Raw genomic sequence first — 16,538 nt, forward strand, 5'->3', positions numbered from 1 at the left:
TGAAAAGTTGCATATCTGGTATTTTAGGTATCTAGCCCTATGTTGGCAGCATCCCAGCTTTGACAATATCTTTGTTTGTGGATTCCAGACCGGTAAAAAAAAACATTAATTAATATTTAGCCAAAGATTAATACACTAAGTGAGAAGACTGGTCTTCGACAATAACCAATAGTGTCCATTGTCTTTAAGTTTCCCTTGTGGTTTATTTTTTGACATTGTTATTTGACATTGTTATAAACCAAATTAGGGGAAAAATTCTCTCTTGGCAAGCTGAAAGGCTAAGTCTAAATTTTGTTGGCTAGTAAGATTGTTTAAAGGCTCTGTACAATGTATACGTTCAGTAATGACTCTGAAAGTTAAGGGCAATAACAACTAACATGGTTAGATGTACACAAGCTTTGGATAGTATAATAGATTTTTAGAAACATTTCACTTTGAAAAACTACGTTATCAAATAAAATAAAAATCAAGTTTTATCGCCGAAAAAACTTAGAGTTGGGGGTTGAACAAAGAATTGACTAGAGTGGGATTAGAACCAAAGACCTCTGGATTAACGTGCCGGCGCTCTACCAACTGAGCTTTCTAGCCCTATATTGGCGGTGTCCCTATTTTGTCAATATCTTTGTTCGGGGGTGCCAGTCAGAAGCCATACAACCGTTAACTGCCGTGTAGCCAGGGATCACACCCAAATTACGATACAACCTGGGAAGCGGCAGCTAGGGGATCACCTTTAGGGATGCGACTTTTTTGTTCCAGATATCAATATAAACCACAATGGAAACTGACTGGGTAAAACTTAGATATAAGAAACGTTTCCGCAGTACCTGCTCAGATTGTGTATTCCTATAGGAATTTGTCTTACTGTATGGACATATTTGTTCGGTAGTTTGGGTGATATACAAACACGACCACCTTTTGAAATGAAATTTTCAAAGGTTAACTTGATTCAATACAACTACATTTACGAAGGATCAAAGCTATCGGACAATTCTTAAAGAAAGGTTTACTTTGCCTTTAACCTTGAACATGTTGAAGAAACTGGACACTATTGGTAATTGTCAAAGACCAGTCTTCTCACGTGGTGTATCTCAACATATGCATAAAATAACAAACCTGTGAAAATTTATGCTCAATTAGTCGTTGAAGTTGCGAGACAATAATAGAAGAAAAAAAACACCCTTGTCACACAAAGATTTGTGCTTTCAGATTTTGAGACCTCAGAATCTATTTCTGAGGTCTCAAAATCAAATTCGCTGAAAATTACTTCTTTCTCAAAAACTACGTCACTTCAGAGGGAGCTGTTTCTCACTATGTTTTATACTATCAACAGCTCCCAATTACTCATTACCAAGTAAGGTTTTATGCTAATAATTCATTTGAGTAATTACCAATAGTGTCCACTGCTTTTAACAGTAAGGAAGTTTAGAGACACCCGGTTAAAGTTAAAAGTTTAAACAATTAAACCTTCTTAGCCAATCAATTTTACCTCATCATTACCATTAGCATCTTGAATTCTAATCCATGTAGTAGAGTCATTGGAGTATTCTATACAGTAAGGCCGTGTCCGAAACGACGACTTCGGCTACAGCTACGTCTAGATCAGCGCGTCTACCAGTGTTGAACAATAGCAGACTCACGCGATCTAGCCGTAGCTGTAGCCGAAGTCGCCGTTTCGGACACGGCCAAAGTCTCTATCCAATGGTTAAACAATTAAACAATTACATGTAAACCTTCTTAACCAATCAATCTTACCTCATCATTACCATCAGCATCTTGAATTCTAATCCATGTACTAGAGTCATTGGAGTATTCTACGTAGTAAGTTTCAATCCAAGCTTCAACGTCACCGACTCCTTGAGTCTTTACTCCAGAGAAGATGCTAACAATTCCCATATCAACTTGAAGCCATTGATTGGTGTCGGAAGCACCGGCAATCCAACCTGGGGTTTAACAAGGAGAGATGCATAAATGTTACTTTTGCATCAGGGCTAAAGAATATAACTTAATATAACCTGTACTTCATGCATACAAATCAACATTTACATGGGGCACCTTTTCCCACAGACTACAAAGCGCCTACAGAAGATGCAACAAAGAAGTCCAAACTCAAAGATATTCCAATGTAAATAGAAAGAAAACAGTCAAGTCTCTCTGTACACGTGAGTCTTTTGTAGTTTCTTGAATTGTCCATCTTAATTAGCGCTCACATCGGGCACTCAGCTCAGTGATGCTCACCACTGCAGAGAGGTACTTTTGGCCAAAGTGGTCACGTTGCCCAGCAAAAAATAAGTCTTTTAAAAAATTTCCAAAAATTGCAGGGGCAGAATCCCATCGGCATCTGGTTGGTGAAGACCTAGAGGCCGCTCGAGCTACTGGCCTGAGCCCACCAAACAAGGTTGACAGAGTCTGGAGCCTACATGTTGCTACAAAGTATGGATTTAAGAGATCGGCAGGATTGACCCAAGCTGTCTACGAAAAATTTAGATAATTTTCTGTTAGTGCTTCCAAAAACAGCTCAAAAGTTAAACTGTCTAGAAAGTGTTCTTCTTGTTTTGATTCCTGTTTTGTGGTCTTGTAACAAATTATCTAATCCGGTAAAAGTTTCAAGCTGCAAGCCCTACAGTCTTCTTGGTTTTACCTCCAAATTTGAGCCCTGAGTGATTGATAACTGAGCAATTTCATAGCTCTGCTTACCGTAAGTAAAGACACAGTGCTAATGCAAAAAGTGAACTTCGCACTTACATATACATCAACGCATTTCACGGGTTAGCAGGAAATTGTCCTTATGCGCATTCATAATCCACCTTACTAGGCCTCTCTTCATTTACAAAGCTAGCACAGAAATTTAGCACTTGCCTATGTAAGCAAATAATGGTGATTGTAAGCGCAGAATTTGGCGGTAAGCAGGATTTTAATTATGGATTTTAATTTTGGACCTTTTAATTTTTTTGTTTTTGTGGTTAAAATTTTTGTTGTTGTAAAGCGCCTGGGAGCATTTTTAATGGATTTGGCGCTATATAAATGTTTATTATTATTATACCAAGTTGTACATGTAATAGACCTTAATCATGGTGCAGCCATATTGATTTCACCCATTGAGATCAGTTTGAGATCAATGCAACCAAACCAAGGGTGGAAGAACAAAATAGTCTGGTTCCTATTTGCAGAATGATTACTAGCATTTATAATTGTTATTTGATACAAGAAACATGACCAAGATGGAGGCAGCATGATCAAGTTCTATTGTTAGAAATGCCTCACCTGAGCCGATTTTTCCATCTGAGCTAGCGTTTGCGAAAAGTCTCGCTCGATTCGCTGTGTGAGGTTCATCGTAATGGGATGAAGCAGACACCATAGAGTCTTGAATTACTCCGCTCCGTAAACCAAGATCATCTTTACAATCTATAGAAGAAAACATTATTTAGTCAAGTCAAGTCTGTCTCGAGCCAATAAAGCTCATCAGGCCGATGTTTACAGTTTCCTAGGGATGAATCAAATGATATTGTATCTATTGCCTGGTACAAATATTATTATTAATAATTAATAATAATAATAATAAAGAGCACATTTTAAAGTAGAATGCTGGCCGCCTAAAGAAGGAGCTCATGGCGTTTAAGGAGAGAAAGACAAGTTAGGACTGAGGATTGTGTGAGTATGCTTGTTTAAACAGGTGAGTTTGTCTTGAATGTTGTGATGGATGGAGATGATTTGACAGTCAGTGGGAGTTGGTTCCACACCCTGGCTAAAGCTACAGAAAAGGACCTATTGCCCAGAAGAGTTTGCGGTAACACCATGTGTAACTACTTGCTAGGTAGTTCTTTAGAGAACTGTCTTGCTGTTATATTCTACTACCGCAAAGTAAATTTATCAGATTTTTAGGGAGACTTCTCAGTTCTGAAAAGAGCTGTCCTGCTTTGTAACTACTACCCGGGCGGAAGGTATAGAAAATTGGCTGGGACATACTACTTAAGCTGAAAGGATCGACAATAACTGCACTACCTCGGAGTGAGTTCTTAATGTGGAGACTACTTGTGCAAAACTGTACCACAAAGCACCCTTTTCATGTGAAGTTGTCCCGGTTTTTAAACCCAATTCTGAATTGAATTGATTTAAATTTTGAATTTGAACACAATACATAATACAATAAAATACAATAATCTTTATCTTCAAGTAAGCGCTAATCCTCCAATCAGATTCGCAGAATGGAGTGGTGATATAAACCTATATTGCACGGCTAATATCACTACCATGCGTCTTGTGTGTTCTATGTCACGCGCCAAGTTTGCCAATGTGTCAATATTTGTCAATGTTTTTCTGTATGCGAGCATTTGAATTACCCTTTTTGGGATCTACATGTAATAATATAAGTTATCACACGCGCGCTCGTGGCAATACGGAAAATATAGCGCGTCTGCCTCCCATATCCACCTCAGCCTTCGGCCTCGTTGGATATGGGACGCAGAAGCACTATATTTTTTCCGTATTCCACTCGCGCTTGTGTGATAACTTATATTATTACATGTAGATCCCAAAAAGGGTAATTCAAATGCTCGCATACAGAAAAACATTGACACATGAAAAACATTAACAAACGATAAGGGCTACATGTAATACCATTAGAAGCAAGACCACTAAAAAGCAATAAAATACTTACCAAACACAATAACATAATATTTCGGGACTCGTAGAAAGAAACCATTATTCGCTGAATCAAAGTGGATATCGATTGGTTCATAGATAGCGTCATACAAACAGGTATTACTGATAGTCACTGTGATGTTAACAATGGTTCCACGGGTTGGGGTTCCGCCATCAATGGCTGCTATTGTTAACTCCAAAATAGAGAAAGTGTCGTTCTCAATCGGGCTGTAAGATTACACAAAGAAAAACATTCACATTAATTATTATTAACAAAACAAGGTAAGAGTAAATAATTAAATATTCACATATTTGCAAATGACTAAGAGACTTGTTGATGTGTGTTGTGTTGTCATAAAAAAACGAGTCTGCTAAGGTCGAAAAAAGTCAGGGTAGATGACGTTTTTGGCCGTGACATGAATCCCTACTCACTGTCAATGAAGGTGTATGTGATATAATTTACCTATAGAGGTTTCAGCATCATTAGTTGTCAAGTTTTTGAGAGCTTAGTGAAAAACAATGAACCAATGTTTCAGGAGAGTCGCACAAAATCTGTTAACCATGCAAACAGAGTTTATGTTTCATTGAGACAACAGTTATACTGGTGAAATGTTTTACTTTGCAAGTAATATTCTTCAGTTCTCAGGGAAGCTTTCTACTTTAACTATCTTAACCATTTGGTGCACAAGGTGGTCGCTAGCAACGACCAAAAACACGTCTAATTGGGTTGATTAGATCGATTGTTGAGCTTTCGTTTGGTGTGATGTTCAACAGGGCATTCTATTGAAACATTTTGAGAAAAACATGGTTAAAGACATATACTATTTTTAAATAAATCTGTGCACCAAAGGGTTAAATCATGTTAGTTAAATGTAAAACTGTGGACGTTTGTGTTTTGTTTTTGCATTTATATATTCTATATAAACTGACTGGGTAAATTTTGAAATGATTTTTGGGGTTGAACAAAGAAATGGGTAGAGTGGGATTCGAACCAACGACCTCCGGATTAACATGCCGAACAAATATATTGACAAAATAGGAACACCGCCAATATAGGGCTAGATAGCTCAGTTGGTAGAGCGCCGGAACGTCACTCCATAGGTCGTTGGTTCGAATCCCACTCTAGTCAATTCTTGTTCAACCCCCAAAATTATTTAAATATTCTATCCCAACTTACATCTGTGTTATATCTGATGTATGATAAGTTATATCCTGATTGACTCCACTATCAGCATCCGTCGCTAGAACGTTAGTCAAGGATTCTTGCTGTAGTACCGGTATCGGGAAAAACGCCAGACTGTTATTTGCTACAACAGGGCAATTGTCATTCACATCCAGAACCGTTATCTACAAGAAAAAGAAAAAGAAAAAAAAAAAATTACAATTTTATTATAACAGTGGTTTAAAGGATTTGGGTACTTTTTATGAAACAAAACATAATGTCCACAGATCTACATTTAACTTACACTGTTTGAAAATAATGGTGGTAGAAAGCTTACCTAAAAATATTACTTGTTGAGGTGGTGTAGTTTTTGCATTTTGAGAAATGAGTAGAAAAGGTCATGGAAATACGTTTTACATGCTACATGTAAATAATTTTCATCTCCTAAAACGAAATTTGTTTTGCTCTTGTTTTTACTCATTTCTCAAAAACTACAGCAACTCAGCAAGGTTTTTTTTAAGGTAGCAGGCCTGATACTTTACGGAGGCAACGGAGGCGATTGCCTCCGTTGCCCCTTGCCATTGCCTTGGTGCCCTTGAAATGCTCCAGTAAAAATTTACAATTTCCTCATAGGGTGCCTTTTGCCAAAGAGAAAACGCCTTGGTGCCCTTGCCCTTTCAAAAACGAAGCATACAGGCCTGAGGTAGGGTTTCTACCATCATGTCCAGTTCAAACTGTCCAGTTATAAAGTAAATCTGTGGACATTGGGTTTTGTGTCCTACAAAAAGTAGCTGGACCCTTTAAATGGACTCAGTGTGGCAGTGACTTGCGAAGGTCGGAAGGTCGTGGCCGTGTGGGGTTGTGTCTCTTTTTTTCAGTTTCCTTTTCTCTTTTTTGCTCATTTTAGTCTTGCTTTTATGTTTCCATCCTCCTTTCTACCATCCCTTCCCCCTCCATGCCCTTTGTTTTTCCTTATTCATCCCTTGCCTTTTATTAATAATATGAATAATAATAATAAAGAATATTTATAGGGCGCCAAAATCCACCAAAATGAGGTGCTCAAGGCGCACAGGAGGGGGAACCACACACAGCAAGGAAAATAAGACAAAATAGACCAATTACACTTACACGTAGGCGAGATTAAACAATGTGGTTTTCAACTTAATCTTGAAAGTATTGAGATTAGAAATGTTTCAGATTTGAAGAGGCAAGTCATTCCAGAAGTGAGGGTCCAGTCAAAGACCTACATGTATCGCCCCATGACTTGCTACTCTTAGTAACTTGAAGCATGCATGTATTGGAAGATCGGACAGATCGCACAGGAGTATAAGCTTTTACCAAAGAAATGTTATATATAGGAGCAGAACCATTAATGCAATGAAAGATAAGCAACAGAAGTTTTAATACAAGATTTTTCTGTTTGTTTTCTACTTCCCCTCCTTTTTGTTTCAACTTCACTGCTGCGGTTACACTAGAATACCTCTTATGTGTGTCGTATTGTCACTTACATGTAGCTTATGAGAAAGACTCTGCCAGGGACAAACTTCCAGTTCATTAAAAGGGAAGGTATACGTTTGGTAATAGTCAAAGACCAGTCTTCTCACTTGTTGTATCCCATCATAAGCATAAAATAACAAGGCTGTGAAAATTTGAGCTGAATTGGTCGTCGAAGTTGCGAGAAAATGATGAGAGAAAAACACAAATTTGTGAGCTTTCAGTTATTATTTTAGTGAGAAATTACCTCTTTCACAAAATCTACATGTTGCTTTTTCAGAGGGAGTTGTTTCTCATAATGTTTTATACTATCAACAGCTCTCCAATGCTCGTTATCAAGTCAGTTTTTAAGTTAATATTTGTTTTGAGTAGTTACCAAACCTGTAACCAGCTTAGTTTTCGCTCAAGGTAAGATGAATTGATAATAAGAGGTAATTTGCCTTAAGTGAGTTTGTCAAATTTCAACAATTCAGGCATAACTCAAACAAGGACATTTAGCCTTCGAGAAAGGCCCTGCCCGGGTCAAAAGTACAGACCATTAACTTATCATAAAGCCGCGGTTATGAGGCAGTGTAGTTTACACTCAGGATAAGAATTATAGATAATTAGAGATAACTTGCCTAAGTTTGACTAATTTCAACAAGTCAAGCATAACTCCAACAGGGACATTTAGCCTTCGAGAAAGACTTTGCCAGGGTCAAAACTACAGACCTTTGACTTATGATAAAGACATACATGTCATTGCGATGCAATTTATTTTTTGCACAAGATATTAATAGAACATAGGATGTAATTTGCCTAAGTGAGTTTGACTAATTTAGCCTTCAAGAAAGACTCTGCCAGGGTTAAAACTCTAGACCATTAAATTTCGCTTAGGATAAGATGAATATATAATAAGAGATAATTTGCCTAATTAATTGAGTGTTACTAATTACAACAAGTCAGGCGTAACTCCAACAGGGATAATGCTTGCATCCACTTAGCGTTTCTCCATCATTAAGTGAAGCTTTTGTAATTAGCAAATTACATTTTTATATAAGAACCACAGAGGAGCGACAAAGGCATTCACACTCTGTTACGAACAAACTGAGATCAACGATTGCTGATCGTGTACACGTGTAATGACAATGTCTCCTCAACTTTACAAGACGGTATTTCTATCATTGGCCATCACTGCATCATATGCTGGTAAGAGAAATAAGATATTTGTTTTCATTTGGTATTTAACCAAAACGAATTGGCCAGGGCTGAATGTGTACCTCCTGATTAACCTTCTGGGATTTTACCTACTGAGCTAAATATGGACAATGTGTAACGCTAACATTCTCCATAAACAGTCAATATATTTGTTTGAGGCGCATTATTTTATTTTTTTATGCAAGTCACCAGACACACAAGGCCTGAAGGCCACTTCAAGGTGTGGGCTACATTGTTTTCCTTAGCAATGGTTTGCCTGATTGGTCAAGAGCCTGACCCTGGATCGAGTCAGAAGCTCTGATGGGTCATTCCAGTTATAAACCCATGTAGTTGCACTGAGCTTCAACTGGGTGGTAGGAACACCATTACACCCTATCGACCTTTCATTGTTCACCCCTTGCTATTGTTATTGTCTTCCTTAGCAATGGTTTGCTTGATTGGTCAAGAGCCTGACCCTGGGTCAAGCCAGCAGCTTCGTTGGGTGATCCCAGTGATAGACCCATGTAGTTGCACTGATCTTCAACTGGGTGGTAGGAACACCATTACACCATATCGACCTTTCAACGTCAACTACTTCGATGATATCAACTTGGGTGACATCAAACAATGGCTCAATTGTTCAAGTAAGTTCTTAAATAGACTATACGTTAAAGATTGTTCGAAGCTTTTCTTGCATGGTGTGGATTTAAAGGAAGAAACTATATGTAGAAATCAATAGCAAACTTGCGGCTGCAACCATGTTTAAATCTCTTTTGTGTGAGTGATGGCTCTGAGAAGAGCCCATGGTCTCGACGTTTTGAACAGTATACTCTGCTCGTCTTCAAGAGCATACTGGTGGTGGTTGAGCTTAAGTATCGCTGGAGGGATGCGCACTTGGGCGGGACAGATCCAAGCTGCTCTTGACCGGTGATTGGGTTGGCTTAAGGTTAGGTGACCAGATGTTGACCACACTCACTAGCTGGACTTTGGACCAAGCCACATCTAAACATAATTGAACCTAGACACCACTTCAAAGATGGTTTAGCTACATGGATGGGGGTTTAGAATGGGGGTGATATGCTTTTGATAATAATAATAATATCAATTTATACTGCACTTTTTGTCAAGGCGGGTTTGTCATAAGATAACCTGGACCTGTGAGTGTTAACCGAGTTCCATATAAGAGTTGTTAATTGTTTTTATTACATCTTCATGTTCACTTTCCAGAACAAGCTCAGCTCCCCAATGTCATTCTTCATCGAAGTCTTGGAGCAAAGCGAGACATTAACATCCCATGTAGGAACCAATCGGTGAATCCCAACAGGTTTGAAGTCAGAGGGAACCCTGACCTTGTGAAGATGGTTCCTGGTCCTGACGTAGCTCATCACGCATGCGCTGTGTATGCTGAGGTAGGATCATACCTAGATCTTGGTGACTTCAAAGACACCTGTATATCTGACCCGGGTCTCTGTAAATCTATGACGTGGTCTTTATGGCTCAAGATTAATACGTCATCAGGTTTCACTGGGAACCGTTACTACATTAGCTCTGGAGGACAATCCAGTCAGGCCGTGGGTTTTGCTCTGTTGTACAAAAGCGACTTAGAAAAGTTTGCACTTATTTCCCGATCGGTGAGAAATACTATTGATAAGAGATATAAGAAAAATAGAATCCCTTTAGATAGTTGGTTTCACTTGGCTGTAACTATTGAAATAAAACAGAAAGTAGTGAAGGATGTGAAGCTTTACATTGATGGGGAATTCATGCTACAAGATGAAACTAGAACCCCAATCGCTGGTATCGAGGGGCGCTACACTAAGCTGTACTTGGGTATGCCTAACACGGTTGATGAGAATCATATGTTAACCACATACAGTGGTTCAGCTGCATACAGCAATCTCATGATGTTTGATCGTCTCCTAAACCAAGACCAGATCAAAAATCTCATGAAATAATCACTATACAATTTTGTTTGCACCTTTTAATGGCACTGCACTTTAATGGTAATACTCAAAATAATTGTTAACATAAAAACCAACTTGGTTGTAGTTGATGTTGAATGGTCAGACAGCAGGAGGGTTGACTGTGTACTTTGTATTTACATATTATTTTGAATAGAGCACCTCACTCAATAAACAGTATGATGTTGAATGGTTAGACAGTAGGAGGGTTGACTGTGTACTTTGTATTTGCATATGTTGAGGAGTGCACCTCACTCAAAATAACCGTAGATGATGTTGAATGATTTTAAGACTTGACAGAAGGAGGGTTGACTGTGTACTTTGTATTACATATAGCCTATTATATTGAATAGAGCACCTCACTAAAAAACAGATGATCTTGAATGGTCAGACAGTAGTAGGGTTGACTGTGTACTTTGTATTACATATTATATTGAATAGAGTACCTCACTAAAAAAACAGTAGATGATCTTGAATGGTTAGACAGTAGTAGGGTTGACTGTGTACTTTGTATTACATATTATATTGAATAGAGCACCTCACTCAATAAACAGTAGATGATGTTGAATGGTCAGGCAGTAGGAGGGTTGACTGTGTACTTTGTATTACATATATCACAAGGGTTAACCCTAATGAGGAGTGCCCAGCCACAATTGTTTTTTTTTTTTTTCACTTGGTGATTTGCAAGGATGTTGTTTTTTACACTAGTTAAATTTTGTCACTTTTTGTAATTGCTTTTTTTTTTTTTTTCAGGTTTAAAACAAATTAGAGTTGCTTTAACTTGGTGTTAAGATCTTTTGTTGTGATTTTACAATGCTTTGTAAGGCTTTTGGGTTTAATTTCATTTTGAATTGTTTGGCTACTTGAGTTTTAAGTTTGAAATGTGTTTATTGTAAAATATGTCATTGTCTTGGTTTTATGTTTTTACGTTAATGCCTTTGGGGTATTTTACATAAAATGCCATAATGCATTTTATTATTAATATTATTATTATTGTTATTATTATAATATTATTATTATTATTGTTTGGCACCCCCGATCAAAGATATTGACAAAATAGGGAGACCGCCAACATAGGGCTAGATGGCTCAGTTGGTAGAGTGCCCGCACGTTAATCCGGAGGTCGTTGGTTTGAATCCCACTCAAGTGATATCTTTGTTCGACCCATCCCCCAAACAAATATTACTATTATTGTTACAATAAAACTGAACACTTCTCTAATTTACTTTATATAACACTGGCTGTTGAATCTGTAGTCAAATAAATACATAATATGTAAAGTGTTAAAGAATAAATGTAGCTAATACTCTGTTTGGAGACAAACTTGATGTCGGAGGCAGTTCTTGCATTAAGATAAAGACTTCCATCGTATTCAACTGCATAAAAGTTGTGTCATATTATGGGACTTAAACTCGTCACTCAGTGACACTCAGGGTACGCTACAACAGTTTGTGCTTTTCCTGTGAGGCATTTTTAGTACAAGACAATATAAGTTATCACAAAAGCGCAAGTGGAATACGGAAAAATATAGCGCCTGCGTCCCATATCCCACGAGACGCATGACATATGACGCAGGTATTAGATATTAGCAGATATTAGCCGTGCAATATAGGTTTTTATCACCACTCCATTCTGCAAATCTGATTGGAGGATTAGCGCGTACTTGAAGATAAACCCCTTTATACATGTACCTGTAATGGTTTACAAGGTGCTGAGGCACAATATTGCCAACCATACCAGGAACACCGGGGCGAACCCCTTCTCATTGTGACAATTGAACTTATTGTTTACACAACAGAACATGGAACCTAGCTGCTTTAGTGTATGCCCAACCCGAAGGAAGCAGCAATAACAGTAAACCTCTCTAATAGCTAGACTTCCACCATAAAGCATTAAAGGCAGTGGACACTATTGGGAATTACTCAAAATCATTATTAGCATAAAACCTTACTTGGTAACGAGTAATGGGGAGAGGTTGATGGTAGTATACAACATTGTGAGAAACGGCTCCCTCTGAAGTGATAGAGTTTTCGAGAAAGAAGTAATTTTCATCGAGACCTCAGATTTAGAACATGAGGTCTCAAGACCAAGCATCTGAAAGCGCACATTTTTGTGCGACAAGGGTGTTTTTTCTTTCATTATTATCTCGCAACTTCAATGACCGATTGAGCTTAAACTTTCACAGGTTTGTTATTTTATGCATACATGTATGTTGAGATACACCAAGTGAGACGACTGGTTTTTAACAATTACCAATAGTGTTTAGTGTCTTTAAGGACGCAAGAGTCATGGACAGGACTTGAACCTTCACTCTGCTGAACGGAAACACCACAACTTGGATTCAATGCTCTTATCCGCTGGGCAACGACATGCCAATAAGTTGACATGCACAGCGGACAAAGATGAAAATTGAGCTTTCTTCTTGCTCTTATTCGGTATTACTAAGAATACAAACATTTGAGTGCCAGCTGTCGCTTACACCAAACTCTTCCTAAATTAGGATTAATCCTAGGACTTTGGTTGAGTTAAGTTCCTCAACCAAAGACTTGAGGATGCAATGAACTCGTCCTAAGTTAGGACGAGTTACTCAGCCTCTTGAATAGATTAATCCTAGCAATTTGTGAAATCGGTGGCTGGTCCCCCGCCCTGGTAAACAGGGATTGTTCTCACCTGCACTGTAACACTTCCTTCATACTGTGGATTTGCATTGACGTCAATCACGCTGATTATAAGAAGATATGATGACGACCCAGCTTCAAAGTCCAGTTCCGTTGCCAAGGTAATTAGTGCTTTATCAGAATGGACATCAAAGGTTTCCGTCTCACTTACATTCAGTTCAGGTACTGAAACAATAATGAAAACAATCCACGGCTCTCAATACCTGAAATCGTGTGTTCTTGAACACACATGCATGTACCAACATGACCAAGGGAAAAATGAACCAACCTTTTAGCTTTAAAAGTGAGGAAAGAATGATGTTTTGCCTCTAAGAATGACTCTAGAAGGGTCAAAACATCCGGTGCCCAAATTCATAGCCCTGCTTAACGGTAAGCAAATTTGCTTAAGCCTTGGCGTATTTCACAGGTTAGCAGAAAAATTGGGCGGCCATATTGCGTGTTTACCGTGGATTTGCATTGTGACGTCATTTATTTTTGTGTGGTAAGCACCGGAAGGTTAGCATGCCTTTTCGTGTGCTTCTGGTTAGCAGCGCTATGAAATAGACATCGCACAGTAAGCAAAAAATTGGCCGCTAAGCAGCACTATGAATTTGGGCCCAGGTCTTTTAACCTTTTTGCAAACAACAAAACCTCAACTAACTTTTGATAATTTGATAATTGCATAATCTAACCAATCAACCACACCTTTTTGCTAATGAACTTACCGATTTGTGGTACAGTGTCACATATAATGAAGGCTGTACCATTAGCATAATAGGTATCTGGAGGTGGCTCAGTTGGGGGCTCAGCACCATCAGCAATATTTTCTGCTGTGTTGTTTTTCAGTGTGAAATGTCTGGCCTCGTTCCCTGGGAAAACACAAACCAAAAAATTAAACAAAAATGTTAATTTCTTTTTCTGACAATTCACCAATTAAAGGCAGTGGACACTATTGGTAATTACTCAAAACAATTATTAGCATAAAACCTTTCTTGGTAACAAGTAATGGGGAGAGGTTGATAGTATAAAACATTGTTGAGAAACGGCTCCTTCTGAAGTAATGTAGTTTTCGAGAAAGAAGTAATTTTCCCACGTACAAATACTTGATTTTGAGACCTCAAATTTTGAAATCAAGCATCTGAAAGCACAAAACTTTGTGTGACAAGGGTGTTTTTTCTTCCATTGTTATCTCGCAACTTCGATGACCGATTGAGCTCAAATTTTCACAGGTTTGTTATTTTATGCACTTGTTGAGATACACCAACTGTGAAGGCTAGTCTTTGACAATTACCAATAGTGTCCAGTGTCTTTAGGCAGTACTAAATATTAAACCTACTTTTGTAGAAACTTAAAAGTAAAATTTGTTAAGAAGTAAACCTAGCATTTCAGTGAAGAATAAACGAGATCAGCATAGCATACCACATCATCATCAGTGAGGGTTATCTGATAAACAAACCATTTGTAATAATGACTTTAAAGTTGAAAGTTGGGTCCAGAAGAGAAGACATGGGGGACCCATATTCCATTCTTACATATTCTGTCTTCTTGCATTACAGGTGGCTTTCATTCCATGTAATTCAATTAATTTTTCATTATTATATTTTTTTGTTCCTGTACTTGATGTTTTTTTGTGAGCGCTGTGATTTAGTTTAGTTGGTAGAGCGTCTTTTATTATTATTCTTGTTTTTTTTTCAAGATGTACACATAGTGTGTTTTTGTGACCAAACCTGGAGATCATTTAATGGCCAGACAGTAGAAGGGTTTTAAAAACAAACAAACAAAATCTGATGTACACACCTTTTGTAATAGTGACTTGAAAGTTGGGTCCAGAAGAAAAGACGTCAGCGACCCAAATGGATTCAATGACAGCGTTAAGATGTAGATCTTCATTGATCGTTACTGAGTAGTCAACCGGTGGGTTCTCAGCTTCAATGGAGAGGAAGGTGACCCCTTGAAGCTCCAGGAAGATCTCTGAGGAACATGGATTACGCTCAGTATGGAAGATATCAAAGAAATAACTCACTCCAGTCTGTGGATATAGTAACGTAAGAAGTAGGTTTATATAAACTGGGTTACGCTCAGTGTGGAAGATACATGTATCAAAGAAATAACTCACTCCAGTCTGTGGATATAATAACGTGAGAAGTAGGTTTATATAAACTGGGTTACGCTCAGTGTGGAAGATATCAAAGAAATAACTCACTCCAGCCTGTTGTAATGAAGACAAAATGAGGAATGTGTAAACCATTACATGGTGCTTTTTAAAAAGAGTAGATCTCATAATTCAACACATTATAAGTTACACAAGCGCGAGTGGAATGCGGATAAATATAGCATTTCTGCATCCTATCTGTATTGCACTCGCGCTTGTGTGATAACGAATTTATCTTCCAGTCTCACGTGCAATGCGCAAAGTTTAAAATTTCAGAACGTTATTTCGCGACAAACAGCATGCACATACACAAAGTTTAGAATGTAATTTTTGCACTGTCCGTATACGGAGCGTGACGCATTGACATTCATAATACGCACTGTGTAATAAAAACAGAAGAAGTACATGTAGGATATAAAACAGAGGAAGTAGTATATATGTTTTATCCCCCTAGTAGTTCGAGCATCTGATTGGTGGATTAGCGCGTACTGGAAGATAAAGTCCCATACACAACGCAGGAAAATTCAAGGTGACCTGAACATTAATGATTTCTGAACCCACTTTAATACCTCAAGCTGTAAGAAGACCTCATCATCAGTCAAAGAGCCAGTAATGACACATTCTCCATTTACAATCGTTCCTTCCTCTGGTATGAACATTGAATCATTCTGAACCCACTTACCTCAAGCTGTAAGAAGACCTCATCATCAGTCAAAGAGCCAGTAATGACACATTCTCCATTTACAATCATTCCTTCCTCTGGTATGAACATTGAATCATTCTGAACCCACTTACCTCTAGCTGTAAGAAGACCTGCTCATCAGTCAAAGAGCCAGTAATGACACATTCTCCATTTACAATCGTTCCTTCTTCTGGTATAAACATTGAATCATTCTGTACCCACTTACCTCTAGCTGTAAGAAGACCTGCTCATCAGTCAAAGAGCCAGTAATGACACATTCTCCATTTACAATCGTTCCTTCTTCTGGTATAAACATTGAATCATTCTGAACCCACTTACCTCTAGCTGTAAGAAGACCTGCTCATCAGTCAAAGAGCCAGTAATGACACATTCTCCATTTACAATCGTTCCTTCCTCTGGTATGACAAATCCTCCTCCTACGAAACAAAACAGATAATAGTGTCATTTAAGGCACTGTGAACATTATTGATTATTTCTCAAAATAAGTAATTTTCCACAAATTTGATTTTGAGACCTCAGAAGTAGATTTTGAGGTCTCGAAATAAAGCATCTCCAAGCACACAACTTAGTGTGACAAGGTGTTTTTTCTTATTAT

At 38.1% G+C, this 16,538-nt stretch overlaps 2 protein-coding genes across 3 annotated transcripts in view; one reads left to right on the plus strand and one right to left on the minus strand.

Moving 5' to 3' along the window:
* The window catches only part of LOC139942818 (uncharacterized), a 111,653-nt gene that overhangs the window by 35,145 nt on the left and 59,970 nt on the right, over nucleotides 1-16,538 (minus strand). For both annotated transcript variants that reach the window (XM_071939594.1, XM_071939593.1), the window contains 8 exons: nucleotides 16,262-16,359; nucleotides 14,886-15,117; nucleotides 13,814-13,957; nucleotides 13,102-13,274; nucleotides 5,816-5,985; nucleotides 4,655-4,866; nucleotides 3,262-3,402; nucleotides 1,753-1,940 (listed from right to left, as the gene is read on the minus strand). In XM_071939594.1, the coding sequence (XP_071795695.1) occupies nucleotides 1,753-1,940; nucleotides 3,262-3,402; nucleotides 4,655-4,866; nucleotides 5,816-5,985; nucleotides 13,102-13,274; nucleotides 13,814-13,957; nucleotides 14,886-15,117; nucleotides 16,262-16,359 (1,358 nt within the window). The remainder of the gene's footprint in view (nucleotides 1-1,752; nucleotides 1,941-3,261; nucleotides 3,403-4,654; nucleotides 4,867-5,815; nucleotides 5,986-13,101; nucleotides 13,275-13,813; nucleotides 13,958-14,885; nucleotides 15,118-16,261; nucleotides 16,360-16,538) is intronic.
* On the plus strand, nucleotides 8,422-10,425 carry LOC139943404 (uncharacterized). Its single transcript, XM_071940216.1, has 3 exons — nucleotides 8,422-8,482; nucleotides 8,914-9,114; nucleotides 9,704-10,425. Exons 1-3 carry the CDS (start codon nucleotides 8,422-8,424, stop codon nucleotides 10,423-10,425), a joined length of 984 nt encoding a protein of 327 aa, XP_071796317.1.

This window comes from Asterias amurensis, chromosome 10 (genome assembly GCF_032118995.1).
Source record: "Asterias amurensis chromosome 10, ASM3211899v1".
NCBI lineage: Eukaryota > Metazoa > Echinodermata > Asteroidea > Forcipulatida > Asteriidae > Asterias > Asterias amurensis.